Here is a 12,997-nt window from a genome sequence, read left to right on the forward strand (position 1 = left end):
TATTATGGTACAATATTATCTTTTATTAACATACCAGAGTTTATTCAGCATCCCCAAACTGACACACACCTTCTTAGTTCTTATTCTTTGCTTTTTTCTTTTAATTCCCCCCTTCAAGATCAAGAGTTTTGTTTTCCTTGAGAATATTTCTTCCCTGGTATTATCTTCTCTATTGATTCCTCTCTCTCTCTCTCTCTCTCTCTCTCTCTCTCTCTCTCTCTCTCTCTCTCTCTCTCTCTCTCTCTCTCTCTCTCTCACACACACACACACACACACACACACACACACACACACACACACACACACACACACACACACATAGTTTTGTTTTTTTTTTATTCAGTTAAGACTGAAGTTAATTTGATATCTTCTTTTCCCTATTCCATTCCTTATCCTTCCAATTCCCCTTCACGATTGAAGGCCAATTATCAAAAATTATAAATTCTACCTATTCTTTCTTCTTTTTACACTGATATATCCTCCTTATCCTTTCTTTTCTTTCACTTCTTAAAAGCCTCAGAATAGAATCTCTGCATCCTCTGTTTTTATTTACCTTCTCCAATATTTTTTAAAGACCTTAAGGTACTGAAGGGGCAGTTAATTTTTTTTTTAAATCAGTGTTAGTGCTTCATTATCATGCAATACCTTTCATTTACTCAGATGTACTTAACTTTCTAGATTTCTTTATACTTTTGTGTTTGCATTTCATAAATCCTACCTATCTCAGAAATGCTTGGAGAGATCTGTTTTTGTTCCCTTTAGCCCCTTCCTCCCAAAGTAACTTAGCTTTGCAGGGTCTGAACCTTTTGGCTTATGACTTTTGGAATATTGTATTCCAAGATCACATTTATAAAGCTGCTGGATTTTTTGCAATCTTTATACTTGAACACACACATATACTCTCTCTCTGTCTCTTTTTGTCTCTCTTTTAATTAAAGCTTTTTACTTTCAAAACATATGCATGGATAATTTTTCAACAGTGACCCTTATAAAACCTTGTGTTCCAAATTTCCTTCCCCTTCCCCTCACTACCTATCTTAGATGGCAAATAATTCAATATATGTTAAACATGTTAAAATATGTTAAATCCTTTATGTATATGTGTGTGTATATATATATATATATATATATATGTGTGTGTCTGTGTGTGTGTGTGTGTGTACATATTTATACAATAATCTTGCTGCACAAAAAAAAAATCAGATCAAAAAGGAAAAAAATGAGAAAGAAAAAATGCAAGTAAATAGCTTCACAAAAAAAGTGAACATGCTATGTTGTGATCCACATTCAGTTCTCACAATCCTCTCTCTGGGTGTAGATGGCTCTCTTCATCACAAGATCATTGGAACTGGCCTCAATTATCTTATTGTTAAAAAGAATCATGTCCATCAGAATTGATCTTCATAATTTTCTTGATGCCATATCCAATATTCTCCTGGTTCTGCTCATTTCACTTAATATCAATCCATATAAGTCTCTCCAGGCCTCTGAATTGAACTCTTTCTTAATGGCTGCTTGTACTTTTTCTCATTGACTTGAGAGCTCTGGATTTAACTATAAGATTCCTGTGACTTTTTGTTTTGGTATTTCTTTTAGGAGCTAATCAGTAAGTTCATTTAGTTTTCACTTTACCCTCTTGTTCTAAAATAATTAAACAATGTTTATTCATAATTTCTTAAAATAAGGTACCCTGGCCTTTAAAAACAAAAACAAAAACAAAAAACATGGTTTTTTTAAGAAAAGAAATCTGTTAAAATACTTCTCCTTGACCTTTTTGGTTTTTGATAGCAGATACCTCAATTTTATTATAAAAATTATATTATAAAATATATAATATTTTAATATAAATATATATATTTAATATATTATATATATTTATATATATCTTTATATATATTTAATATATTTATATACATTTTATATTTAATATATTTAATATAAATATATAATATATATTATATAATATAAAAATTATAAAAATCTTTTGATTTTGTTGTACTTTTTTCTATTTCATCAATTTATTAATTTCTGTTTTTTTCTATTCTAGTTTTCAGAGCATCCATTTCTTGGTTGTTGTCAATTGACTTTTAGAGCTATTTAGTTAACTTAGTATTCTTTTCCTTGAGCTTTTATATCATGTTTTATCTCTTGCTTTGTATCTTCTCTCTATTCATGTCATCCTTGTAGAAAATGTGTTGTTTTTTTCCTTTTGAGTCTTTTGCTATAGTTGTTATAAGCATATTTTGTCTTTCTGGGTAGTATTTTTAGATACTACAGTAATTCCTTTTTTCTTTTTCTTTTTCTTTTTCTTTTTTTTTTTTTTTTTTTCTTTTTTTACTGAGGCAATTGGAATTAAGTGACTTGCCCAGGATCACACAGCCAGGGAGTGTTAAGTATATGAGATCAGATTTGAATTTAGGTCCTCCTGACTTTAGGGCTACCTCTACAGTAATTTACAGTGATTGATGCCTTCTGTTCATCCATCTTTCCAGGCTTAGTTCCTGAATTAAGGCTTCATCCCAGTGTTAACTTCTATAAAATGTTATCCCTTTTAGTAAAGTGGTTAGCTCTTCTTAGTATTAAACCTAGGTTCTTTCTAAGAACCCTTGTAGCTTTTTTAGGTTCCCCTGGATCCTGGAAGTTCAAAGTTTTGAATCTCTAGGGTTCATTCCATGGCATCTCACAATAAAGTTGGAGGACTTTCAAACCCTTGGGCCTGGACTTGCCTTGTCACTGTTGCAGTTCTTTGTTTCTAAAATCTATGTTGAGGGTTTCTGACCCCCGCATCCTCCCAGACTTTTTTGTAGGTGGGCTCTGTTCTTGTTGCCCTCCAGATACAGAATCTTTGAAATTATACATATCTAACTTATTCTTCAGAAAACAATTTTGAGAGAATATTAAGGTTCCAAGTTTTGAGTCCAAGGAGTTGAGAAGCAAATGGGTAGCATCAGTCGCTGTAAACTATTCTTTCTAAAAGTATAATAGGGCAGGGAAGATATAGGAGAGCTGTAAGAATTTTAGGATCCAGAAAAGTATTTTGTTTTTAATTTGATGGGGGAAGAGTAATTGATTAGTAGCAAAAAAAAGGAGAAGAGTGAGTCAAGATAATAAAAATGGGAGAAGAGAGGAATTATTGATGAAATAAACATTCTAAAATGTAGAGTGGGGATTAAGATCATTATTATAAGAAGTAACGTTGATATGAAAGAGAACCATCTCATCCTCTGAGCCAAAAGAGAGGAGAAGGAAAAGAGTATAGACAAAAAAGGAAAAAGCAGTGGCTTTCACTCCTGCTTTGACTTTACTTTCTCCTCTATGAAATCTGGCTCTTTAATTCTGCCAGTTTGATTTTTAAGCTGTCTTCTTTTTTATAATCTCTTCTTCTTTTGTGTTATTGCAACTTATGCTTTCCCATAAGCATATCTCAGTGTTACCTTTATTTACCCAACTTTTTCACATCTACTTACATCCTGTCAAAGAATAATAAAAGAAATCATACAAATGTATCTTTTGGATTCTCTGCTAATTTAAGTTATTTGATTTCAGCTAGGCCCTTACTTTGATAGGCAGCTAGGTAGACAGGACCCTGGGTCTGCAGTCAGGAAGATCTGAGTTCAAATCCACTCTGGAATATTTACTAACTGTGATTGTGGGGAAGTCACTTAATTTCTGTCTGCCAAAATAGTACTTGTTTCCTAGGGTCATTGTGTGGCTCAAAGAGATAATTTTTATAAAGGTCCTAGTATGGCATCTGCCATAAAATAGATTGTTAATTAATGGTCATTCGCTTTCCCTACTATTTTGATTGACATATTGGGTTATTAGTAGTGACAGCTGCTACTCAGAACTTTGGTTCTCCTAAACTTTGGTTCTCCTAAACCATTTATTATCATCCCATTCAAACTGTCTTACTTCTCACTTTAAGAGGAAACTATATTTCCTTGTTTTATACTCATTAGCTATCAGTGATCTCTTTTTCTTTGATACTCTCATAACATCTTGTATTTTTTATCTATGCATTTGTCATAATTTAATTGCTAGTATAAGTATCTACTCTTGTTCTTTTCATAGTATTATTAGATGTTTCTATGGGTCTGTCTACTAAATTATAATTTATATCCTTGAGTCCTAATGCTTAGAATAGTAAATGCATTGCACATGTGAAGTACTTACTAAATCTTTGGTAAATATACTTGGAAAAAAGTTCTATATCAGTTTATCAATCAGCTAGCATTTATTAAGTGCTTAGTATTTATCAGGCACAGTTCTAAGTTCTGAGATTACAAAAATAGGAAGAAGACAATTGCAAAAACTCTAATGGAAGAGAACATTCAAACTCTTATGCACAGACAGAGATAATTTTTATAAAGGTCCTAGTATGGATAAATTGGGGATAATTAACAGAAGAAAGGCACAGCATTGCCAGGCATCATGACAAGGTTTTCACAGAAGATGGAGCTTTAACTGAAAATTGAAGGAAGGCAGGGGAAGCTGGGAGGCATAAATGAGAAGGGGTAGAATTGTAGATAAGAGACAACCAGTGAAAATGGTGTAAGACTGAGTAGGATGGAGTGTTTTGTTTTAAGAATAAAAAGGAGGCCAGAGTTAGTTGATCACAGAATACATGGTGGGGGGGGTGTGAGGTATAAGAAGAAAGGAAAATGATGAAGGGGGGGAGGTTATCGAGGGCTTTTAAAGGCAAACCAGAGGATATTATATTTGATCCTGGAGGTAATGAGAAATCTTTGAGCATTTAGTCAAATCAGTTTAACATCTGAATAACATCTTCCTCCAGGAAGCATTCACTAAATGTGTATTCTGTGCTAGGCATTGAGCCAAGTATTTTGCAAATATTATCTCAGTTGATCCTCACAAGAACTTTTGGAGATGGGTGTTAGTCTTAACCCCATATTAGAGTTGAGGAAACTTAGGTAGACGGATGCTAAGGTATTTGCCTAGGGCCACACAAACTAAGAAGGGTCTGAAATCAGATTTTAATTCAGTTTTTCAGATTCCAGTTTTAGCACCAAATAGCTGCTTCTGTAGGAACTGGGGAAAAAAAGTCAGTGGATTTTGCATTTGAAAACTTTGGAGAAGAGTAGTTTTAGTTGACTGATAAAATTGTAACCCAGGCTACAAAAAGTTAAGAAAAAGTGAGAGGAAACTAGAAGCATGGATTATAGCTGGAAGATGTTTAGCCACAAAAAAAAGAAAAGAAATATAAGAAGATAGCCAGCAGGAAAGGATAGGCCAAGTGAGAATTTTTTGAAGATAGAGGACATATGCAGTGACCTTTATAGGAAGAAAGAGATTACAATTAATTAAGAGGGTGGAGATGAGGTTGACAGAGGAAGCTAGTTACTAGAAAAGATGGAATGGAACAAGATCACACATGCATATTGAGACAAGAAATAGGGGACACATTTTCTAATGAGAAAATGAGAAAGGAGAATAAAGTGGCAGAAGGTATCTTAGTGGTATGAAATGAAGAGGATAGAAGAAGAGGGAGTTCTTAGAGAATTGTCTTAGTTATTTCAGTGAAATGTGAGGCCAGGCTTTCATTTGAGAGGATATGTTTGGGAAGCTGTGGGAGTTTTAAGAAAGAATGAAAATGTTTGGAAAAACCATTGAAGTGAATGTAATAGTCAGTTAGGGAAGTATAAAAGATTGCCTTGCAGCAGTGAGAGTTCCTTTGACATTTGTTGTTGTCACTTTTGTTATTTTTTTCAGTCATGTCTGACTGGTTGTGACCCCCTTTTGAGATTTTCCTCTCAAGGAAATTTTTTAAATTTAATTTTTAGGTGAGGAAACTGGGCAGAGTTAAGTGACTTGCCTAGAGTCACACAGTTTGTAAGTGTTTGAATCTGGATCTGAACTTAGGAAAATGTGTTTTCCTGACTCCAGGCCCCACATTCTCTGCTCTGCACCATATAGGTGTAGTTGAGGTTATGTACCATAGGTTGCTAGTCAACCCAGTCAACATGGTTTTGTGATTTTCTCCAATTTTTTTTTTTTTTTTTTTTTTTTTTTTAGCTGCAGTGTTTAAGAGCATAAGATAGGAGTGATTCTAGGCTAAGACTTGGCAGGGCAAGTTTAGCAGTCAGATAAAGAGAAGGCATTTGAAAGAAGAGTATACTATAGAGTTGAATTGTTTCACCCAGGGGTCAAGGTGGGGAACAAGAGATGGTGAAGCACCTCCAGGTGATAGCTGGGTACAGAACTGAGAGGTAGAAAGTCAGAGGTTACAATTGGGAATGAAGAACAGGTATGGAGTGTTGTTACAAGGAAGGAGGAGCAGTGGAATGAATATTGGTCATGATCAGGTAAAGGGATGTCAGTTCTGAACATGGAATTGGAACAAATGTGGGTTTTGGGAAGTTAAAGTTTATCTATGGTGAGGTAAGGGAGTTACTTATGAGAAATTAGTAAATTGAGAAACTGGGAATTAGGCTATTAGTGTATTTTTAGGTATGTCGATGTTCCCCCTTGTTTCCCATAGTATGACTATAGGAATTTGGTGAATTGAGAAAAATTCTCAAGCTAATTGAGGAATAAAGGAGAGTATCTTGGAGGTAGACAGATTAACACCCACCAGAATCTCTGCTGTCTGATAAGTATGAATTGAAGGAACCACAAAGGTGGTAGTGATAAAGATTAGTAGTAAAGATCATGGTAAGGGATAATTTGGAAGCAGCAGTGAGAAGCAAGGAGTATTTGACTCACTTCAACCACCGAGTCAGGAAGTAGGAGTGAAAGTATTGCCACTGTTGAAAAATAGGTTTGGAAATGGCCAAGATGAAAACAAGTTTGTTACCAATGGAGCAAGCATTCCAGAGCACACAGTGGAAGGCATGAATTGCTTTAGATTGGGATGTTGTTGGTGTTGATTGGGAGAGATGAGAATAAGGAAGAGGTCAGTGGGAAACCAAGGATTTTGGCATTTGAACAACATGGCCAACCCAGAGTTGTGATCTTTGTTTGTAGAGTTTGAATGCTTAGCAATTAAGCCAGAAAGTAGTGATATATTTGGGTTCAGAATCTCTGAGAAAGGGGCAGCTAGGTGACACAGTGGATAGAGCCCCAGCCTTGAATTCAGGAGGACGGGAGTTCAAATCTGGTCTCAGACACTTAACACTTCCTAGCTGTGTGACCCTGGGCAAGTCACTTAACCCCAGCCTCAGAAAAAGGGGAAAAAAAAAAAAAAGAATCTCTGGGATGATGTGAAAGCTAAACATTTGAACAATTAGTTCAGATGCATTAAAAAAAATGTTTTTAAAAGAGCTGAACATAGAAGTGAAATTTTAATGTTTTCTTCTCTGATTATGCTTTCTTCAAACAATTAATTCTAGTACTGTAAATTACTCAAAAATATGGCATGCTGGGGCAGCTAGGTGGCACAGTGGTCAGGAAGGCCTGAGTTCAAATTTGGCCTCATCCACTTAATACTTCCCAGCTGTGTGGGCAAGTCACTTAACCCCAATTGCCTCAGGGGAGAAAAAATATTTGGCATGCCAGATAAAAATTGGCCTTGAAGCCAGGAATTATTGAGGTCACATCTCACCTGTCATATGCTCACTGATTCTTTGACCTTTGTCAAGACTTTTAAGTGCTTTAGGACAGAAGTTTCCTAGCCTACTTAATTGCAAAGCTCTTAATATATTAGATTAAAATGTAATTGGGAAGTGTTTAACAAAATAAATGAATATATAATAAAGTATAGATAATCTTGTTTTGAGGTTTTCTAAGTCAGTTTGTGGCCTGTAGGGATCTGTTTTGATTTTATTTTAATGCCATTGGTCTAATAGGAAATTCTCCTAAGACTACTTTGCAGAGAAAATGCTGATCTATGTTTTTTTTTGTTTTTTTTTAAATGGAATTTCTTTATCTGGAGCTCTCTATGTTAGTGAAATTATAGGAAAGTCCCTATCTTATAAAAGACCCATCAGAATATCACCTCCCCTCTATCCAAATGTGAGTTTTTTTGGAAGATGTATAGTATTAAAATATTATTCTTTAGCCCTTATTGGGCTTTCAGGAAGTCTTTGTTCCAAAATATCTGTGATAACTTAGTGAAACTTAACGATTGACATTGAGAAAATTATATGATTTGTGTATAAATTTGTCTTTATTTAAAGCTCTGCCCTTCCCCAAATCCATTATCTATCACAAACAAAATTTTAGTTATATTTTTAAGTCCTAATAAGGAAGTTTTGTTGGAAGGAGGTAGCTGTGATAATTAATATTTTTAATGTAGTTATTCTATCCAGAACACTATTACCAATTTATTTAAAATACTTAACATTACAGCTCATGCATTTTCTTTTTTCCTTCCTTCCTTCCTTCCTCCCTTCCTTCCTTCCTCCCTTCCTTCCTTCCTCCCTCCCTCCCTTCCTTCCTTCCTTCCTTCCTTCCTTCCTTCCTTCCTTCCTTCCTTCCTTCCTTCCTTCCTTCCTTCCTTCCTTCCTTCCTTCCTTCCTTTTTTTTTTTTTTTACAGGGCCAGCATATTTCATTAGCTCCTATTCAAAAACTGGAAGAAGCTCTATATGAATACCAACCATTACAGATAGAGACATGTGGACCCCAAGTTCCTCCCTTGGAGATGCTAGGAAGGCTTGGGTAAGTATTCCAAAGTCCTTTTACTTAGTATTGTTTTTAATTTCTGAGAAGCTGAGAAAAACTTCTTGTTTTTCTGGATATTATTTGAAACTATAAATTATTATATTTATTTGGAATAACATTGCTTTACAAGACAGAAATCATGCTATACCATCTCTTTGGGTGGAAAATCTTAATTTTTTTGTTCTGTGACTTTTACATATTTATTGAGAGTGACTCTGGGTTGCATTAATGTGTATTAAAATCATCACTGGCAGCTAGAGTGAAGTAGCTGTTCATTTTTAGCTCCACAAGTATTCTTTAAAAAACTCAAGCTTTATTTAGTTAGCAGTAAGCCAGGAAAAATATAGAAGTTGGGCATTTTGCCATTAAAAGAGTAGATGTACTTGATGTCTGCTATATGCCTTGAAAAACTTTTGTGAGAAATGAGCCAGGAAACATACTTTGTCAAAAAGTATTATGCAGGTATGAATCAGTGACTCAACAACATTACCATATGTATTCAAGTGAGTAATTAACTAAGGAGCTCCACTTTTGTGACTGATGGAAATGCTGCTTTCCATGAAACAAGCTTGTGCCTGGCTGTATACTTCTTAAAAACGAAGAAACAAAATTCAACCATAGATATTACCAACTGGACTATGTCATTTTGCTGGTTCTAGCTTCTCAGTAGAAACTATTAAATAGAAAGTTGATTTGGAAATCCTATTTCCTTAATACTTAAAGTAAATAATATTATATGAAAATAAGAAATATATGCTGCCTTATATGCTGAATAGGCTTCTATAAAGAAGGTAGGTAACATTTAAATTTTAACTTTTACTTGAGAAAATTCATATACCAAGTAAGGTAAGATTACTTAGCCAAATTATAGATGATTCATTTATTATCTCTAATATTACTATCCTGAATCATAGTAATATTTGATCTTTTTATATGGCACAATTTGTGAAACACATGGAATCTCTAAGTTCTTGGAGATTAGTTTATCTAAGGGATCAATAATAGGTGTGAAAGACATTAAAAAAGCACAGACAGATGCAATTGGCTGATAGTTGTCCTTTGTTCTTGAAGAGGACCAAAATGACATTATTATTGTGGGGTAAAGATACAGTATTTCTGACTAGCTGATCAGATCAATGTAAGCTCAGAAAGCACCACCATAGATCAGGTACAAATAGTTTATATTTGAAGAGGAGATGTCTCTAAATTTGTGCATCTTGTATTTCTTTTGAGCTACTGCATTTCTGCTTTGATCATATAGCATAGCATCTTCTTTGGTACAGGCATGCCATTTTGGACAGCCCTGTGCCAGTATTTCCCATGTCTCACAATTAATACCCAAGTTTTTCAGACAGACCTTGCAAGTGTCTTTGTATCACATCTGACCTCCATGTAAGCACTTGCTTGCACGAATTCTCTGTAAAATAGTCTTTTAGGAAAATGTGATTTCGGCATTTGAACAACATGGCCAACCCAGAGTTGTGATCTTTGTTTGTAGAGTTTGAATGCTTAGCAATTAAGCCAGGCAGTAGGAATGAAAGTGTAGCCACTTCTGAAAAATATTTTGAAAAGAAACCTGTGTCCTCAGGAAGGTATCTTGTTCCACAAAATTTAAAGATGTGGAAAGTGTTAAGAATGACAATAATCTAAGATGAAAGCAAGTTTGTTACCTATGAAACAAGCATTGGGTAGTTTGTGTTAGGGGGATGCAGAGTATGTTTTTGTTTTTTTTCTCAGTTTTTCTTTTTCTTCCTTTTTGATCTGATTTTTCTTGAACAAGAAGATAACTATATAAATATGTATACATATGTTGAATCTAAAATGTATTTCAACATATTTAATGAGTATCTGCCAGCTAGGGGAGGAGGTGGGAGGAAGGAGGGGAAATTTTGCAACAAAAGGTTATGCAACGATCAATGTTAGAAAAATTACCCATGCATATGATTTGTAAATAAAAAGCTTTAATAAAAAATAAAAAAAAGAAAATGTGATGTTTTAGGAGTATGTTAATTATTGATGCTTTAAACCAGCTAGGTTATCATGATACAATTATGATGACTTTGAGTTGGAACATTCTAGTGTATCAGGCAGCATATGAAGTTTGAAATCTGTTGGTTGAGCTTTACATGTTATCTATGTGAAGTGATCTGGGAATGTGATGAAATAGTCTTATTAGAACAAGAAATTCAGGTTTTAGAAGGCTGGATGCACATTGGAAAGGCTAGGCCAGAGAGGCTAGAATCTTCTTTCCTTAGCTGGTTAGATTTTTTATGAAGAAAATAGTTCCAATATATAACAGGATATATACAGGGCTTTGTAGCACTTGATATTTATAATGCTTATAATTCAAGAGAGAAACATTTTAAAATATACTACAAAAGGTAAAATATAAAAAAAATAGAATAGCTCACTCTCTCAGATTAAGTACCATTCTAAAAGGGAAGAAAAAGAATCTTTAATAGAGGCCTTTTTTTCTTCCCTTCTCAATGAAAATGCTTATACTAGATAAAAAATAAAATATATTTATGACAAGAGGACTCTAGAAAAATGTGTGTGTTTGAGCAGTTTAAGTTTAATTTGAGCAGTTAAATATTGAAGAAGTGTTTATGTTTTAATAGAAGGTGATAAAGTATCTCTTCAGAATGAATTAAAAAAGATAAACATAGGACTTACGCATGATTTTGTTTCATTTAGCATGTTTAAAGTGAAGAAAGAACAGAGGAGAAAACAAAAATTAAGAAGAGGGAAGAATATATTATTTCCTATAATTGGAGTTTATGAGAATATTATAAACATGAAGAAGTAGTGGAAGAAACTAGAATCTCATTAACATAATGCTTATTTACACTGGGTACAGGAATATTAAACACAATTACATACACATAAATGATTTGTTATAGAAATACATTACCTAACTTGGAAACAGAGAAAAGAATACAAAGTGGATTTCAAGAGGAAGAATACAATTGACAAGGAAATGAATGTAAGCAGATAAACCTTTATTGACCTTTGGTAGGTGCCTTAGAAAAAGAAAATTAAAAATAAAGAACATAGAAAAATAATTTCGGGGCAAGCTGAAGATAGAATTAGCTGTGAAGTTGGAGCAGACCATTTCAATGATCAATTATTAATGTTGTTCAAATTTCCTGGGGGGAGACTTTTTTGCCTGTTTTTTATGATAAACATGATATGATATGAGGAAAGGGAGAAAAAATTGTAATTGGATGTGATGGAAGCAAATCTATAATTAAAAACCAGAAACTTGAAAATAAAGGGCAGAATTTTTTCCTTAAATGGAAGAGGATAGCAGAAATTAAATTTTAGTTTAGTAAATTAAATATATTTATACCCTTTATATGAAATATACTTGAAATGTAATGATTTACATTATAGGGTTTAGACAGAACTTACTCCACCTCAGGTGAACTAAAACAAATAAGAGATCAAACATGATCTCAAATAAGGCAGGGTAAAAGTAAGACATGGTCAAAAGAGATAAATAGGAAGACTACACTATCCCCAAAGATAGGATACATATATATATATATATATATATATATATATATATATATATATATGTATATATGTATATATGTGTGTGTGTGTGTGTAGTGTACTATTTTTAATATTTAATGTCTATATATAGAGAGGAATAAAATCTAAATACTTAAAATATGAATTAATTGGACTACTAGAATAAAAGTTATGGTTGGTGTTCTGATGGTGCCTCTTTAAATCAGAGATAAATCAGATACAAAGATAACAAAAGAACGAAGGAAGGAAATAAGCAATTATTGAGCATTTGCTAGCTTCTAAACAGTGTGCAAAGTGCTTTACAAATATTGTCTTATTTAATTCTCACAATAGAGATAGATGACATTTTCCACTTTTGAGGATTGAGGAATTGAGGAAACTGAGGCAGACTATAGTTAAGTGACCTTCCAGGCAGAGAGACTTGGGTCCAAATTCCACCTTTTATTTATGCTTTGCTGTATTACATTGAGCTTTTCACATTACCTCTCAGTTCTTTAGGAATTCTTTAAAACTGTAAATTGCATTGATAAATGGTCAAAGGATATGAACAGACAATTTTCAGATGAAGAAATTGAAACTATTTCTAGTCATATGAAAAAATGCTCTAAATCATTATTGATCAGAGAAATGCAAATTAAGACCACTCTGAGATACCACTACACATCTGTCAGATTAGCTAAAATGGCAGAAAAAGATAAGGTGAATGCTGCAGGGGATGTGGGAAAACTGGGACACTGATACATTGTTAGTAAAACTGAACAGATCCAACCATTCTGGAGAGCAATTTGGAACTATGCTCAAAAAGTTATGAAACTGTGCATACTCTTTGATCCAGCAGTGAGA

The 12,997-nt window shown here is 33.7% G+C and overlaps 1 protein-coding gene across 2 annotated transcripts in view; it reads left to right on the forward strand.

Moving 5' to 3' along the window:
- Window positions 1-12,997, forward strand: part of MNAT1 (MNAT1 component of CDK activating kinase) — a 246,654-nt gene that overhangs the window by 168,974 nt on the left and 64,683 nt on the right. For both annotated transcript variants that reach the window (XM_074290302.1, XM_074290301.1), the window contains exon 7: window positions 8,496-8,617. In XM_074290302.1, coding sequence (XP_074146403.1) covers window positions 8,496-8,617 — 122 coding nt within the window. The remainder of the gene's footprint in view (window positions 1-8,495; window positions 8,618-12,997) is intronic.

This window comes from Sminthopsis crassicaudata, chromosome 2, assembly GCF_048593235.1.
Source record: "Sminthopsis crassicaudata isolate SCR6 chromosome 2, ASM4859323v1, whole genome shotgun sequence".
Classification (NCBI taxonomy): Eukaryota; Metazoa; Chordata; class Mammalia; order Dasyuromorphia; family Dasyuridae; genus Sminthopsis; species Sminthopsis crassicaudata.